General features: G+C 39.6%; 1 protein-coding gene across 1 annotated transcript in view; it reads left to right on the top strand.

Annotated features, from left to right (window-relative positions):
* Positions 1-18,271, top strand: part of VPS13A (vacuolar protein sorting 13 homolog A) — a 198,115-nt gene that overhangs the window by 61,239 nt on the left and 118,605 nt on the right. The window contains exons 13-22 of the mRNA XM_075278130.1: positions 214-385; positions 5,766-5,828; positions 5,946-6,078; positions 7,316-7,410; positions 8,741-8,883; positions 12,445-12,646; positions 14,091-14,205; positions 15,287-15,423; positions 16,975-17,107; positions 17,217-17,334. Of these exons, the coding sequence (XP_075134231.1) occupies positions 214-385; positions 5,766-5,828; positions 5,946-6,078; positions 7,316-7,410; positions 8,741-8,883; positions 12,445-12,646; positions 14,091-14,205; positions 15,287-15,423; positions 16,975-17,107; positions 17,217-17,334 (1,311 nt within the window). The remainder of the gene's footprint in view (positions 1-213; positions 386-5,765; positions 5,829-5,945; positions 6,079-7,315; positions 7,411-8,740; positions 8,884-12,444; positions 12,647-14,090; positions 14,206-15,286; positions 15,424-16,974; positions 17,108-17,216; positions 17,335-18,271) is intronic.

Genomic DNA, 18,271 nt, shown 5'->3' with positions numbered 1-18,271 from the left:
TGTTTTTTTATGTAAATTATCAATCAGTCTGGTCAGATTATGAAAACTCACACTCTTTAACATTAGATATTTGTAGTTGGAATGACATTGTTTGATAAAATGAATACTTATTAACTTATTTTGTATCTTTAAACATTCTCCGTGTTTTACATAATTTAGCTTCTAATACGGTTTATACAAGAGAATGCTGACTTTATTTTACCAATTGAATAGGTGGAATTATGCTATAACTGGTATCTGTGAAGTAAATGTTAAACCACGTGTTCATATGTGGTCATGGAGTCACATTCGTAGACACCGTCAGCAGATGAAGCGATACAAAGAGTTGTATAGGACAAAAATCACATCTAAGAAACCACCTGAGGACGTTGTTCAGATGACAGAGGTAATGCATTTATTTCCTGTTATAGACATAAGGCGAGCCTATTGAATGATTTCTCCTGTGCTATTTGAGAGCAGTATGTAATGGAGAAAGAGAATCTGAACCCTGTGACATATAGATCTTCATGATTTGGAGCAGGCTTTCTTTTAGTAATTCTTGACTGGACTCCTAGGAGAGACTGTGAGAGTCTTACTTACCCTGACTACACAGGATGATTGACGGCTTTCCCTGAACAGTGTATGTGCAGAAATGCTGTCATATTCTGCTCTCAGATAGGGCAACAGAAATAACTTGTCAGTTTTGCTTTAAAGTATTGTATACATCCAGCTTTGGAAAAATCAGATTTCACAAGTCATGTTTATGCCTTGCTTTATAGATATTGCAACCAAGGATGTTCATAACTCTCTGTGTCATTCTGTGTCATATGGCTAGATGCACTATGAATTCTCCTTGCCCTGATTCTCTTAGGGCTCGTTCACTCGGGGACAGAGGGGGCGGATTCTGTAACCATTATATCTATGGGGAAGCCACCAGCGTTTCCGTAGATGTAATTGACATGCTGCGATTTCTAAAACCACGCCAGTTTTGGAAATCGCAGCGTGTCCATGCTGCGGTTTTTACCCCAAGATGGCCATACGATTTGCATGAGTCCCATCCACTTTGCAATTACTGAAAAACTACGTGATCTTTCCTGCGGCGTTTCCGCCGCAGGCAAATGGCAACGTTTCAAACCCATGGAGCCCCAGCTTTAAATACAATAATTTTTTGCAGCAAAAGCTTTTTACCACATATGGTTAGCTAAAACAGAAAGTGTGGCAAATTGCAACAGATTGTTGAATCCTGCTTTGGTTTTGCTGAAGTATGTGGAAAAGTAGTACTGTGATTATTGTTAGTGTTTTGACTATTTTTTTTAAGAATGTCTCATCATATTGGACACCAACATTCTTACTGCATTTTCAGTCTTAGGCTGGGTTCATACAGGAGCATTTTTAACGGATTTTGAGGCGGTTACCGCCTCAGAATCTGGTCTGAAAAACGACTAGCCACGACTGGATTTCTGTGCAGTGCATACAGTGCACCGGCATCCAGTCCCTGCATTCCGCTCCAGATTAGGCACAAATGAATGGGCCTAGTCGTGAGGGAGTGTTGCGAGGCGAATGTCCGCGGCTGAATCAGCTGCAGAATCTGCCTGAAGAAAGGGCTCGTCGCTTCTTTTTTTCCACAAGTGAGAACAAACGCCGGCCCAAAAAACTCCCGTGTGAACCCAGCCTTAGGGTGCATTCACACTGAGTAAACGCTAGCTTATTCTGAATGTAAAACACGTTCAGAATAAGCGGCGTCTAAAGCAGCTCCATTCATCTCTATGGGAGCCGGCATACGAGCGCTCCCCATAGAAATGAATGGGCTGCTTCTTTCACTCCGAGCAGTCCCATTGAAGTGAATGGGGAGTGCCGGCGTGTACGCTCCGGCATGAGCAGAGCTTGCCGTATACGCCGGCACTCCCCATTCACTTCAATGGGACTGCTCGGAGTGAAAGAAGCAGCCCATTCATTTCTATGGGGAGCGATCGTATGCCGGCTCCCATAGAGATGAATGGAGCTGCTTTAGATGCCGCTTATTCTGAACGTGTTTTACATTCAGAATAAGCTAGTGTTTACTCAGTGTGAAGTAACTTAGAGTAACAGACTTTGAATTCCCAACAACATTTTAAGATGCTAGGGCTATATTCATATTAGAAATAGTGAAAATGCGATATAGGTTATGAAATAATAAGGACTGTTGTACAGCTCAATGGAGCTTTTATATTGATTTTTAACTTTATCAGATAAACAAAGAACATGTGTCATACAAAACTATAGTAAGCAACAAAATATGCATATTTGTGTGTCATTAATAAGTAATCATCAAGAAGAACTGTGCAGATAAACATTGATCCCAAGGCACTGGGGGCATCCCTCCGCAGACCGGGCTGGAGTGGGAATGTCCCCTAGTAGGGTATGAATACAACAATTCATAGGATGGGGTCTAGTAATGAAAGGGAGGATAGCAAGGGAGAGGCAGAATCTGCTCTGCAAAAAGAGATAGATGGGGGTTAAATGGAAAGCAGAAGCTGATTAGAGGGAGATGGGGTAGTATATTCCACCCATAAAGATCAAATTTGTAGGAATTTTTCATGCTTAAGCAAGATGGAGATCTATTTTTAAGTACACATTGTAAAATTTACACAGTCATCGGTTTGCATTTGGTTTCCTATTGGCCTTCATTGGGCTTCTTACTAAAGTGTAATTGACTATGCAATTCTATGCAAAAAATGCATACCTTGTATTATATGTTGTGTTTATTTAAAGATCAGAGCCTGTGGGCGTTGTATGCCAGTGTACACACTGCAAACTGAGACCTCATCCTAAAGGAAGAAGAAAACTCAGCACTGGTAGATCCAATTCAACGTGAATTTATTAATTAAATGTACATTCACTGGGTGAGTAAATTCACACTGAATTGGATCTACTGGAGTGCTGTTCCTTCCTTCGGGCTTTTAAGGCTTTGCATCTGCATTTATATATATATATATATATATATATATATATATATATATATATATATATATATATATATATATATATATATATACACTCACCGGCCACTTTATTAGGTACACCATGCTAGTAACGGGTTGGACCCCCTTTTGCCTTCAGAACTGCCTCAATTCTTCGTGCCATAGATTCAACAAGGTGCTGGAAGCATTCCTCAGAGATTTTGGTCCATATTGACATGATGGCATCACACAGTTGCCACAGATTTGTCGGCTGCACATCCATGATGCGAATCTCCCGTTCCACCACATCCCAAAGATGCTCTATTGGATTGAGATCTGGTGACTGTGGAGGCCATTGGAGTACAGTGAACTCATTGTCATGTTCAAGAAACCAGTCTGAGATGATTCCAGCTTTATGACATGGCGCATTATCCTGCTGAAAGTAGCCATCAGATGTTGGGTACATTGTGGTCATAAAGGGATGGACATGGTCAGCAACAATACTCAGGTAGGCTTTGGCGTTGCAACGATGCTCAATTGGTACCAAGGGGCCCAAAGAGTGCCAAGAAAATATTCCCCACACCATGACACCACCACCACCAGCCTGAACCGTTGATACAAGGCAGGATGGATCCATGCTTTCATGTTGTTGACGCCAAATTCTGACCCTACCATCCGAATGTTGCAGCAGAAATCGAGACTCATCAGACCAGGCAACGTTTTTCCAATCTTCAATTGTCCAATTTCGATGAGCTTGTGCAAATTGTAGCCTCAGTTTCCTGTTCTTAGCTGAAAGGAGTGGCCCCCCGTGTGGTCTTCTGCTGCTGTAGCCCATCTGCCTCAAAGTTCGACGTACTGTGCGTTCAGAGATGCTCTTCTGGCTACCTTGGTTGTAACGGGTGGCTATTTGAGCCACTGTTGCCTTTCTATCAGCTCGAACCAGTCTGGCCATTCTCCTCTGACCTCTGGCATCAACAACGCATTTCCGCCCACAGAACTGCCGCTCACTGGATGTTTTTTCTTTTTCGGACCATTCTCTGTAAACCCTAGAGATGGTTGTGCGTGAAAATCCCAGTAGATCAGCAGTTTCTGAAATACTCAGACCAGCCCTTCTGGCACCAACAACCATGCCACGTTCAAAGGCACTCAAATCACCTTTCTTCCCCATACTGATGCTCGGTTTGAACTGCAGGAGATTGTCTTGACCATGTCTACATGCCTAAATGCACTGAGTTGCTGCCATGTGATTGGCTGATTAGAAATTAAGTGTTAACGAGCAGTTGGACAGGTGTACCTAATAAAGTGGTTGGTGTGTATATATATATATATATATATATATATATATATATATATCTGGCTTTGTTGCTGCTGCTCTGTTTACTTCTATAATGTAATTGCATATGAATGGAAGTCCTGCACAAGTGAATGGGGAGACCAGTGAGCATGGCTCCATTCTTGAGTTACAGACATTTGTCATATCCTGTGGATATAACTGTGAATGCCAAGGGCTAGTTCACACGTAAATTACATATGGCTTATTTTGGTCCTGAAAAAAAAAAACCGCTACATTTTTTGGACATTGCTGCGCTTTTTGGAGCTTGTTTTGGAGCGTTTTTTTTTTTATTTTTTTAAACCACTTCAAAAAACACCAGGCGGTTTTCCCCTCCTGTAAAGTGAATGGGCCGCAAAAAAAAAAAAAAAGTGTCACGTTTTTTTTCCACGTGTTTTTTCGCAAACAGCCACAACGCATTTTTTTGAAAAAACCTGTGTGGAAAAAACGCGTGTTTTTCGCCTCCCATTCACTTCTATTGCTTTCTTCAGGCGGAAAATGCCTGAAGAAAGGTCATGTCACTTCTTTTTTCTGCTAGCGGCGAAAAACTGCTAGCAGAAATAAAAGCTAGCAGTCTACATAGACCACTATTGGAAAGGGGCGGATTTTGAGGCAAAATCCGCCTCTTTGCCCCGTGTGAACTATCCCTAAGATAGGAATACCTGCAAACATTTCTCCTTTCAACTTGGATTTTAATATTATTAAACAAAAATGACATTTTCTGCAGTGTAGAGAATTGCTAAAGGCTGTGTGCTGTGGAAGCAGTGCTGTCAGCTGGATATTAGGATAATGTGACTAAGTGTGTCTGGCACTATATTGCAGGCAGTTTCATTAAAATGCATAGTATGGGAATAGATTAATTGTAACTGTTATGGAGGCACTGTGGCCTCATCATCTTTTGTGGTGAAGATGTAGAGGACAATCACCATCTTACACCTTTGCTAACCTTAGCAATGTAGTATGGGTGTAACAACCTGTGGCAGACAGAGAAGGAGAAGAAATAAAGAGCATTCTCTTCATGTGTGGTTTTCGCAGTTTCTGAAATTACCAAAATAGTATACTCAACTGTTTCCTTTACCCCATGGACAACAGTAGAGAGAGTACTAAACTATGCAAAATTTGCAGAAATGGCCATGCCACTGCACTTGTTTTTTGCTGAATGTTTTGCATAGCCTAACAGATGTCACAGGCCCGCCATTCTCCCGATCAGGCTTGGTTCGCATCATGCTTGTGATATATACGTCCTGTAAACGAAAATTTACCCATAGGATTACATTAACCTGAAAAGAGTGTGCTCTTGGACTCTGTCTGGTAATTATATGTCAGTGTACCATGCAAGTTAAGGGTAAGTTATACTGTATGGAAAAAGAAAAAAAATATTATAATGTGTGTTCTTCTGCTTCATTTAATAGACATGGCTGTGTATAGTATCCCAAATTCCCTTTAAATTGTTCTTTGCCTACAAGGTTCTTGGCTTTAAGTAAGAGTGTTTCATTTCTGAAATCTGAATGTTACAGGAGTATGAAGGAACTCTGGATATATTTTGCATCACTCTAGCAAGGCAACAAGCAGAAGTAGAGGTAAGGCAAATTATATATTTTGTTTGTTTTATTCAGCTTGGTTTACAAAGCCACTTATTGTGGAAAAAGGGGGATAAATATGAAAGTATTGACTGATCCTATCACTTAACTTTTTAGGCAACCAAAGCTGGACTTAAAATATTCAGACCAGGCGCAAAAGATGAAGACAATAGTTCAAAGGGATGGTTTGGTTGGATGTGGGGTTGGTCTGGAGAGAACCCAGAAAAAAAGGAGGAGGCAAAATCTGGAAGTAAGTGTTGTTAATTCTTAATGAGGGAATGAGGTAAAATTCCAGCATCAGTCAGTTCAAAATTATCAACCTTTAATTCATGTTGGAAAAGCTAAAAATCCAGATACAAAGATCCAAGAAGAGGACATACAAAATCACCTATGCGTTTTAGAGCAAAACTGGCTCCTTAATCCGCGTGGTTTCCGCTTTGTGTGCGCACGAGTCATGCGGAGAAAAAAGTACCACAAGCAGCACTTTTCTCTCCGCATGTTTTGTGTGGAAACCACATGGACCCCATTATAGTCTATAGGGTCCGTGTGGTTTCTTAGCTAACCGCTTTTTAATGCGTATAGGTTTCCGTTGGGGGGGGGGGTCCCCAAGTGTAGTCCCCAAACAGAATACTGAACGCAAATGTGAACTGGACCTAAGATTTGCCACTGTTGTTTTTAACACCAGCAATACCTAGTTTCATGTTTCATTACATATATGATTTATGAGAATTGAGTTACCTATATATTTTTCTGCGCAAAAATATTTATGATAGACATTTGTATTTAATTTTGTAAAACAGTGCATTATATAACATTATTATACATAACATTTGTATTGGATTGCCTACAATGAACATGAATATAATGCAGTGATGCATACTGACACTTTAATTGTGAAAATCCTTTGGAAAGTTCAGTTATTTGTGGCAGGAAAAATATCAATGTCTATGCAATCTCTTGTGGTAGGTAAAGACAGACTCAACTTTAGCTCTTAAAGGGATCCTTTCATGTTGCTAATGTTATCTGATATGCAAACAGTATGTTATAGGGTAGGCGGAGTTAAAAAGATTCAGTAGCACTTGTCATTTATTCATTTTAGAGTTCTGCTCTTTCATTGCTTAGGAGTCCAGTGGGTGGTCCTATTCAGCAAGTGACAGGCTTTCCTGCATGACCACTGAATAGGTACGCCTGCTGATCTCCTAAACATAGAATGAGTAGAGATTTAGAGAAGTAATTGACAAAGTATACAGATTTTTCTCTACAAAATTGTATATCAGCCTGTCCAGCACTTCTTGATCTATAACATACTAGCTGCAGATTGGGCTGTCATGTTTGCCAGGCTGGGATGTTATCCGTTAACGTAGTGAAAGATTTCTTGATTACTGCCAGTGACTAGTTATCTGCTGACCAGTGACCCAAAAAACCTTCCTTTACCCTAAAGCCGCAATTATTGTAATATAGATTTATAGATTATGCTTTTCTTTAAGGTATTGAAGGGTTGATGACTCCTGAAGAGAAAGCTAAATTGTATGCAGCCATTGGATACAGTGAAACAGCAGTGGATCCTACTCTGCCAAAAACAGTAAGCGCAGTGTAGTATAAATGTCTTTACCACTAAATTGTAAATCTTCTGTTACAACCATTAATCAGTACAGTACTAATACTCATGCCAACAATGCCAAACAAAAAACACCCCCATCACCAATATTGTATAAAAAAAAAAACCAGGAGAAGCTAATCTGCTCAATGAGCCCTGACAAGGCTGGATATACAGTCAGCAACATAAAAATACACCAGGCCTCTTTCCTGAATATCACATTATTTTAATTATTATTAATTTTATTATTTTAACTGTAATTTTTGTGAAAAATGAAATAACAAACAGGTAATATGAAAACATCATGTATTATTTCCTTCTTGACAGACATACAAACTCAATCGTGTAAACAACCAGTTCTGCCATTACGGGATTCTAAAACTTGTCTGGACACCTGCGTATCACTCTTATTGAGGATTTCTCAAACATGCCCTCTAATGCAGTGACTAAATTGCTGTATTGTTTTGCTCACATAGCTTAAAGGGCAGGGGCCTGTTAGAATATACACTAGTCTCACCTATTTGCAATTGGCAAAGTCACACGTTTCCCAAGTGTCGGACTCTATCATGCCTCGTGCTAGGAGAGAGGTGTGCTGCTTGTGAATTATATTGATGTCTCCTATCGAGGACGGAGGAGGCCAGTCTTTATAATCTTGGCGTGTCTGGAGTGCATTTGTTGCTGATACCAGAGTGAGCACACATGACATGTTAAAATGAATAACAATCATATGCAACCATGTTTGAGAATCTATGATTGAGTTATTAAGCATAAGAAACACATTGGGTTCTTACATTAGATGTGGCTATAGGGAACAGCCTGGGAAATGTTGTCTACTAGCTTCTCCATTTGATGTGGCAAATCACATGGTAAAGTAAGGCAGGGACACCTTGTGCAGTATTCTGGAGTGGTGGTTATTCCGCCTAGGTGCCACCCAAGAACTGGAGTTGTATATTGTGACCCAAGGGGTTGGGTGAGAGTACCATCTAAATATTCTTAACTCACATGGGTTTTCTTAAACGTTTTAATTATTTATTAATAAACATTTAAAAATTATTCCCTTTTTACAGCAAGTTAGGTTTTATGTTGTAATTCTATATGTACAATTAGGGGTTCATTTTCCATGAGACTATCAAAAACCAGAGGATGGTATCCATCTTTTAAACACCCCTTTAAGTGTTCAAAGCAAAGCATAGAAAATGTTTAGTTTTGTTTTTAAAATATATTTACATATGTTTTATTTGCTCCATTGCACCAACATATGCATCCATATGTACATACATACAGCATGTTTATTATGGTGTTGTTTACTTTTTAGTATGAATCTATGATTGTATGTGTCAAACTGCTGAGCATGTCCATTCAGTTACAAGAAGACCGAGGAAAACCTGAGCTGATTAACCTGGCCATAACTGACCTGAGCACAGTGTTAAAACAGCGTCCTGGTGCCCAAGCAATTAGGTGAGCAGTGCAATGTTTTCTATATTTCAGATATCAATTTCTACTATTTATTTCTTATCCCCACAAATCTATGGGAGAAATACTGTGTATATCTTGCACATCTTCCTTTGACCCATTAACCGCCTGTCAATGAGTGCCATCAACCCTTCTGCTGTTAAAGAACAAAAAGGGGGAGAGTACCGAGTGTACTTATAGTGAAGATAAGTTTGCAATGAATGTTGGAAATAAAAATGTACAGAGAAATGGACCAGTTGGTCCCTCACCTTCACGTGTTGTGAATGAATCACAACACCAATGGAGGCATAGAGGTTGAGGTGGCTGCAGAATCCACAGACTGGTCACCGAGGAGTAGACGATAATGGAAGGAAGGAGGCCAGCGGCTAGAGATGGACACTTGCGCTCTCTGGTCCACAGATTGGAATGTCGACAAGGTGAATAAATATATGAATGACCTTTATTGGACAAAAATGTACTGCTCATCGCATTTCGAGCTCTTCTTCAGGTGCACAATTACTTAGAATAAGAATGAAAATAAAATTTACAATAAGAATAGGTACAATAAAATGATACGCATTTAAGAAAAGTGTAAACATAACAGTATTATCTATACAGAAATCCATCAAAAAGGATAAATAAATATAACTATGCGTAAAAAGGACTACAGTGATAAATCCTACTCAGAGTTCTTTGTAAAGATAAAATACAATAGTCAAAGTGGCTTTCATGTGAATCTAGTGAAACCATACGCTGGATGGGACTACAACTAGTATTGGGAAAAAGTTTATAAAGGGATAGGAGTCCAGTGCAAGTGTATAGTTATAGGACTCTATTATCCTTCCAAGCTATGGATTGTTTGCATAAAGAAAGGTCCCTGCAGGGGTAGTGGGCATTAGAGGCGCCCATATTATGAGAGAGATTCCTATAGAGGTAGTGGGCATTGAAAGTGCTCATATTGTGTAATATTTACAAAGCAGAGTCACTATTTCAAAGTAATAAAAGGTGGAGAAGCGTCTCTTACCTTGCCAGGTGAGGTCAGATGTGTACCTGGCCTCATTCTGGCATCTCTTAAAAACCCATTGGTGGTTATAGGTGGGTGGGAACAAGGATCATGTTGAAACAGATAACAACAGGGGAACAATGATTGGATGATTAAAGATTAAAAATAAATAAATAATAAAGAGATTTGATACATAAATAAATAAATATATAAGTGTGGTGACAGTGGCAATATTGATTGAACAGACACAGGAAAACCACACAGGAGTATACTAAGTAACAATGATATAAAGGATGGACATGTTGGAACAGATAACAACAGTGGAACGGTGGTTGAATGGTTAAAGATTGTAAAAAAAAAAAAAATGGAGGATTGATACATAAATAAATATATGTGGCAATATTGATTGAACAGGTACAGGAGACCCACACAAGAACATATTAGACCACAATGGTAGAAAAGACATGTAGATCACAATAGTACAAAAACTGATGGACATGTATGAACAGATAGCAGCGAATTGAACGGTGAAGAGAAAAAAAAATTATCATTGGGTGGATAATAATACTCTCTACAATAAAAAGCCCCAACTGAATTGTCTGTAGTATATGTCTGCCATCGAAGGAATATGATTCATAAACACAGGGGTTGTGGCCTCCCATTGAGAAAAAATGCTGTCCTGCACCTACTGGGAACAGAATAAGTGGGCTAATAAGCAAAAAAGGAGTAAATGGTATGCTAACTTCTAGTAACGTCTATATTCAGACCTGATGTTATATTCAGACCTGCTGAATGTAACGTGTTCAGTCTGTGAACCCAAAACATCTCACGTTTGTTTAGCATTCCTGTTCTATCGGACATAGTGGATGCAATGCGATCAATCGGGGTCACTGAAAAGCTTTTATGGTGGTATAAAGCGATGTGGCGTGAAATGCTATGTTTCATATAACCATTGTTGACGTTGCATCAGTGTTTATTAATTCGCTCCCTCAGGGGTCTGGTGATGCGTACTGGAGGCCACAAGGGCACTCCAGCACGTAGACAACTGTGAGGACGAACAATTGAAATGACCTTTTATGTGAAAAATGTCTTTGGTAGAGAAACCGGTTAATTGGTGAGAACGATGACTTATAGAGTTGCAACGTTTATGTCCACAGCGGAAACTCCCCATAACAGTGGAAGTGGTTGTTTTGGAAATGAATGTATTAGATGTCAACTTACTTGGTGCCAGTAGATTTTTGAGTGATTTGGCCCTTCTGTAGGTAATTCCAGATTTGGCTGGCAGAATTGTACCTAGAAAAGGGTAGTTGAGTAGAACGTGCCAATGTTTCTCCATGATGCTTCTGATTAGCCCATGGGAAGAGGTTGATCTTTTAGTGGATCTCAACTCCTTTATACGAAAATTGACATTAAAAAGACACTTTTCAATAGTCCACAACAACCAGTCTAACAAAAATCATCTGAATAATTCTAATTTCACCCGTCCGCTTTCAAACTCAGTTGGTCCTCCTTCCATCACCAATCCTAGTGACCACCTCTCCAATACGGCCGGTTCCTTTACTGAGGTTCCTCCCACCCATTCTAATCTTCAAGATAGTTCAAGATAGGGAGGTCTATGTCCAAGAGGCCTTGAGGATACTATCAAAGACTACTATCACCCACTCACTTCTGATCCATCTATTGAGCATTTACTCAAATACAGGAAATTAATACAACAAGCATACACATCAGGGATACTAAATGAAAAATAATATGCTTTCCTGAATATTAAGAAACCTACCATCGCTTTTTTCTATCATTTACCAAAGATGTATAAAACCCCAATAATCCTGCAGGTCGATCTATAGTTTCAGGCTTTAATTCCATCACAAGTAACATCGCAATATGTGGACGTCTTGTTGCAAAAATATGTTCTCCAGTTGCGTTCTCTTTTGAGAGACTCTACCAGTTTAATCAATGACTTACTCGTAATTGAGCTGTAAACTAAACCCTGTCCCTTGACCCTTCACCCTTCACTTCCTTGCAACCAGAGAGAATTTCTTCTCAGAGCCGTAGCTTTTATACGCAACCATAATGTTTTTGAGTTTGAATCTCATGTCTATCTACAAGTTAAAGGGACAGATCTGGGCACCCGCATGGCACCAAGCTACGCAAACATTGCCATGAAGGGCTTCGAGAAATCCCTTATTTATTCCTCACACACATGGTCTACTAATTTGGTCTACTACAAAAGATACATAGATGACCTCATATTCATATGGGACGGCTCACAAGAGTCCTTTGATCAATTCACTCTGTATCTCAATACTAACATTTTGGGGCTCAATTTGTTGGGGAAATCAGATCCTACCAAAATCGAGTTCCTTGATTTATTATTGACCCAAGATAATAGTATATACACTAAAACTTATTTCAAGTCTGTGGACCGGAATAGCTTATTGGACTATAGGAGTCTCCACTACTCCAAATGGAGACAAAATGTACCTTTGGGCAGTTCTACCGGAACTGTCTTACACCCCTTACTGACACTATACATTTGTGACTCTTGTTTTTTTTTCTTACAGATTTGAAGCCCAAGTTGGCACATTTGAAATAACTGGTATACCAAAAGACAAAGACGTACCCTGTCTACTGTCTTCAAGAAACGTTGTTGTGGACAATAACATTTCACTGTTGAATCTGATGTTTGAAACGAATCCACTAGATGAAAGCGCTGACCAAAGACTAATAGTGGAGTCTCAGCCTCTTGAAATAATATATGATGCTGTAAGTACCAAACAAACTATGTTGTTGCTTAAACAGGCCCTGTCATTTCAGCAAACTTTGTAAAAATGAATAGCATAAGAAACTTTGTAATAAATGTAATATTTCAATGGAAAATGTCCTTCTTCTCTTAGAAGTCTTTTTCCTGGCTCCCACTCCCTCTGATAAACTGAGTTTCACATTGAAAATCCTGCTATATCCGTCTTGAGATAAACTGCTGGTCACATGTCTATGAAAGGGGCAGGGGGGTTGAATAGATAGTGCAGGAGATGAGCGAGAAAAGATAAATAGAAAATTTCAATGACAAGCAAAGACTTTTATTTTCATCCGTACTGCATAGTACTCCTCTATATATGTCCTTCTTCTTCCTGAGGGAGTCTTTTTCCTTAGTCTGGTGTGGTCCATTGTTTCAAATTGTCTTTTTCTGTTGGTTTGTCTGTTGGTTGGTCTGTCTTTTCATTCTGTAGGCCACAGAGATAAATTGGAATACCGATTTTGGTTAGAAATTCAGCCATTCTCACAACTTAAAGAGGACCTTTCACCATATCTGGGCACAGGCAGTGTTATATACTGCCAGAAAGCTGACAGTGCGCTGAATTCAGCGCACTGTCGGCTTTCCCGATCCGTACCCGGTGTAAAGCGCTATCGGTCCCGGTACCATAGCGCTTTACAGTCAGAAGGGCGTTTCTGACCATTAGCCAGAGACGTCCTTCTGCCTCGCGGCGCCAATCGCGCTGTGCTGTGGAGCCGGGAGGAACGCCCCCTCCCGCACCTGATAATGCTAGTCTACGGACAAGCTGTGTGAGCAGAGGGAGGGGGGCGTTCCTCCCGGCTCCACAGCACAGCGCGATTGGCGCCGCGAGGCAGAAGGACGTCTCTGGCTAATGGTCAGAAACGCCCTTCTGACCATAGAAGAGCTACGGTACTAGTCCATAAGCTCTGTACACTGGGCACAGATCGGGAAAGCCGACAGTGTGCTGAATTCAGCGCACTGTCAGCTTTCTGGCAGTATATAGAACTGCCTGTGGCCGGATATGGTGAAAGGTCCTCTTTAAGCAGATCTAAAGAGGAAAAGATATTCATAGACATTGGTCAAGATAGATGAAACACATCATTACAGAAGAAAATGTGTGAAAAGTTGGTTCTCAGCATAAACAACAAATTTCTAATATTGACTTTATATTGCATTTAGAGACACAGCTCATAGACATATTAAGATTTGAGAAATATAACTATACTCTGTACAAATACCGTGCGTGCTACCAGACATGGAACTTGTGTTCTTATAGTATTGTCAGGTAGTTTTGGCCATTCATCCAGATTAGTCATGTTAGATTTCTCATTCATGGAGAGAGAATATTTTCCCTAGTAATCTGGTTTACTGTATTTGACTGGTGTTGCTAATGCTTTCATATATGACTTCGTTATTTTTCATTGTTCATTCTAGAAAACTATCAACAGTTTGGTGGATTTTTTCCGTCCACCCAAAGAAGTCCATCTTGAGCAACTTACCTCTGCTACTTTGAATAAGTTGGAGGAGTTTCGAGATAAAACATCAACAGGTAAGCTATACAGCTCTCTTGTTTCACACATTACTTGGTGTTTAAAAGGTGATTCACTTACAGTATTATTTATGGTTTGGCATGCAAACAGGGCACGATTTTGGAGGGGGATTACACTAAACAGAGTGGCACGTCTGTATACCCATGCACCAACGCACACGCATGCAAGTTACACATAGACACATTAAACACACATACAAATATACATTACAGACATATACTACACATAACGGTCACACACACTTATTACACCAAAATAAACATTGCACACTCACTTACTTGCAAATAGACTTTCTGGGTCTCAATCATGTAGTAGAAGGAAAGTTCGATTAAACAGTATCTAGGGAAGGGAAAGGGAGGATACACGGTAGAACGGAGCCCCTGCATTTGTCCTGCTCTCAGCCCAACACAGATACCTCCTCTTCTCGGTTTCAACCTCAGCACACGCTACCAAGAGGCACCATATTATTACAATAGCAGTACATTATAGCTACTGTAGGAAAGGAAGCTATCTCCTTATGAAAAGGACAGGAGATTAAGAACTGGGGCTTCAGCCAGATGCTTTTAGTTGCAGTGTTGACCACTCTGACATAGAAGAGGAGTCTGTCACAGTATAAATTGTACTTCAGGACAACTGCTTTTAGCATTAGACATTACAAGCAGAGCTGCTCATTAGCTGTCTGTGCTATTGACATCTCTTAATAATGCTGGTTAGATTTTTGGAGGCTTGAATTTTCCAATGGCCTCACAGCAGGCATGGGATATAATGGGGGATAACTTTGTTGCAGAGCATTGGGACTTGGGTGGTAGCCCATTTTCCTCTCATTATAACCCATAACTGAAATACATTGTACAGAGATAGATGTTGTTTCCTGATGGGGTCCCCTTCTTTCTTTGGGCACCTGTGCAGATGAAGCGGCTACATAGGCAGTTTACAGCTGGTGTGAGATGTCACAGGTTTGTATTTTGTTTGTATATGTATATTGGTTCCCTTAGGTACGCCTCAAGATAATTTTGGTTTGATAGTACTTTATATTTTGTTTTGTCATTTTATATTAATTTAGTCTTTCTTAATTCCTAGGTCTACTGTATATTATAGAGACTCAGAAGGTTCTTGATTTAAAGATACACCTAATGGCTTCGTACATTATTGTACCCCAAAATGGCTTTTATGATTTAAACTCCAACATGCTTATTTTGGATCTTGGTAGTTTAAAGGTATGTGTTTACAGCTGGATTTGCCTCTATTTTAGCACTTTATATACTATATGTATAGGAAAATACATGATTTACGTTTAAGATCTGCAACTCCCCAAATACATTGTGTGCAGCAATGTCTAGCCTAACATAAAGCTATTGGAAACAAGATGAAACTTGAATTTTAGGATCACTCAAATTAAAACTATATGTTTCAGCTTAATATTCTATTATTTTCACTTAAATGCTATTGTATATCATTATTGTTAAATGGTTTGATTATTATATTGTTACCACCAACCATTTTATGTATTGGAAGCGGGATTAATAATTTTTTGGCATTTTGGAGATTAGGGATGACTCTTTGCTCACCCACCATTCAACATTTGCTAATATAAAAGCTATAACAAATTTACACTGGAGCGAAGTTGTAAGAGTGAGTCAACAAAATCTCTGCAAAACAGCAAAGTGACTCAAGTACCATAGTTATAGGGAAATGTCCAGAGTTCACCAGTTTGGCTTAGCCTGGGCTCACATTTGTTTTCTCCTCTTATTGTATGCTTCAGAAAAAGTTCCTGATGTTCACGTTAAACAGGCTATGTGACATATGTTTCACTGCAGCATCATTCACCCATAGGTTATATTTGTTGCCTTTACGATATATGCTGTGAACGGTTGATGACATAAATGGATGCATTACAGCTGATCTGTATTGCAATTGTTTAACATATCTGTAACATAGTCAATACAGTTGGATAAATACACAAGTCTATCAAGTCCAACCTGTAATCCCACTTTGATCTAGAGTTAGGCAAAAACAAGAAACACCCATACTGCAGATGACGATTTATATTAGAGGAAGCAATTACCCAACTGTAAATATGACATCAGAATAAATTATTAGAGTTATCTATTTTTAGGGACCCATTCATTCCACAGTGCTGTTAATTTGAGGGTTCATATAGAAACACAAACTGCAATTACCATACTAACATAGTGACAAACTGGTACAGGGGGATAGAGGACTTACAGTCTATGAGGGGGGAAGGGAGAAAGAGACAGTAGGTGAGGATAGATGGTGTTCAGATGGTGGTGTGATGATGATTACAGAAAATCTTTAAAATACTGCAAAATATTTATTTACTCTTATTTACAAAAATGTTTGACGTTTGATAGTCTACAAAGTTGAAAATGGATTCGGCTTTTAACCCTTGGCTCAAAAAAAGTTGTGTAATTTGTAAACTTAAAATGTGGTGTATAAGTGTCTGATCACTGGGCTCCTGAATGCCGGTGATAAGGACAGAGGGGGACCGAAAGTTCCCCTAAAGCCTCCTTGTGAATGTACCCGCAGAGCTATTGCGTGACCAACGCTGCATTCACTTCTGTGGACATGTGGGTGCCGCTGTAGATTACAGTCCCGGAAGCTCCATTAGGGGCACTTTCAGAGATAGGGGACAAGTGTACATAACTGCACAAGCCTTTTAATAGACCATTGTGATGCATGTTTGCATGAAACTATGAAAAATAAATGTCAATATGCTTTTAAGTATATTTTTGTCTTTTATCTTTGAGATGACCAGTAAGAGCCGTTCTAACTTGCCACAGTTGAAAATAGGACAAAACAGCATTGAAGACATTATGTCACGAGCCTATGAAAGTTTTGATATACAGCTTAGCAGCATGCAACTGTTGTATAGCAGATGTCGTGAGTAATATACTTCTGGTGTCTTTTATTGACCCAATGTTGTATGTTTTGTCAGTGAATACCTTACATTGCGTTTGCTGTTATGTTTCATTTTCATTGCTTTGCCTAGATGAGAACTGGAAGGAGGCTCGCACACAGAAGCATTCTGCTCAGCATATCCTTGAGCCAATGGATCTCAGGGTGGATTTCAGCCGTGCCATGGTAGTGACTGATGCAAGGATGCCTAAGTAAGCATCATTTTGTTATTGACCTCTATATTTATCATATCATTTGATAAATGTTCATGGAATGTTCCTGGACTTTTATATTGATGACCAATACTCTGGATAGATAATCAATATTGGACTGGTGGGGGTCTTTCCTTCTTTCCTGTTACATCTTCCCCCCAAATTCCAAACAGCAGGGCACGGAAACTAGAATAGCTCTGTATGCTGTGTAGCACCTGAAAAAGGTACTGCATGCTCAGTTCCATTCAATAGGATACCTGCCATTCTGATGTTGATTACCTTTCCTAATGATAGGACATCAATAATTAAGTCCTGGAAATCCCTTTAATAGAAATAGAGAGGTAGCAGGTGTCAAAACGATCTGCAAGTGATTACGTTTTCAAGCACCGAGCGCCAGTGGTATGTAGATGGAGCATAAATTCAGACTGAAAGCAAAAGTTTTATAGCCACATGAAACCTCAAAAATAAGATCAATTGGTGGAGGATGATTGTATGATGCCTCCTGTACCTCAATATATCACTTATCACCACTTTTCTTAAATTGAGTGGGACTGAATCCCTGGTCTGATAGACCTTGATTTATAACTCTGACAGATTGCTACACGTCAGCAGTGGGCTACAAGCCAGATGTCCAGCTACAGGTATTCCATTGACCTCAAGTCTCTGGTCTCAAAGGTTATTGTGTTACACAGCAAGACAGCAATAGAGACTGGAATGGAGATCTGTCCTCTTCAGGAATGGGTCTGCTTTTGTCCTACGCAATGATAGCCAGAGAATGGTCCAGAGACCACGTGGGCAATTTCAGGAAGAGGCCTTCACAACATCACACTGGTCCTACTACCAGGATTGTGATTTGGGATGGCAGAATTTACATGAGCTGGACCCCTCTAGATGTAATTTTAGATACACTAACAGCTTGGCAATACCTTACAACCAT

Source organism: Leptodactylus fuscus, chromosome 1, assembly GCF_031893055.1.
Source record: "Leptodactylus fuscus isolate aLepFus1 chromosome 1, aLepFus1.hap2, whole genome shotgun sequence".
Lineage (NCBI taxonomy): Eukaryota > Metazoa > Chordata > Amphibia > Anura > Leptodactylidae > Leptodactylus > Leptodactylus fuscus.
The sequence above is the reverse complement of the archived record's forward strand: the minus strand, read 5'-3'. Positions and strand labels throughout refer to the sequence as shown.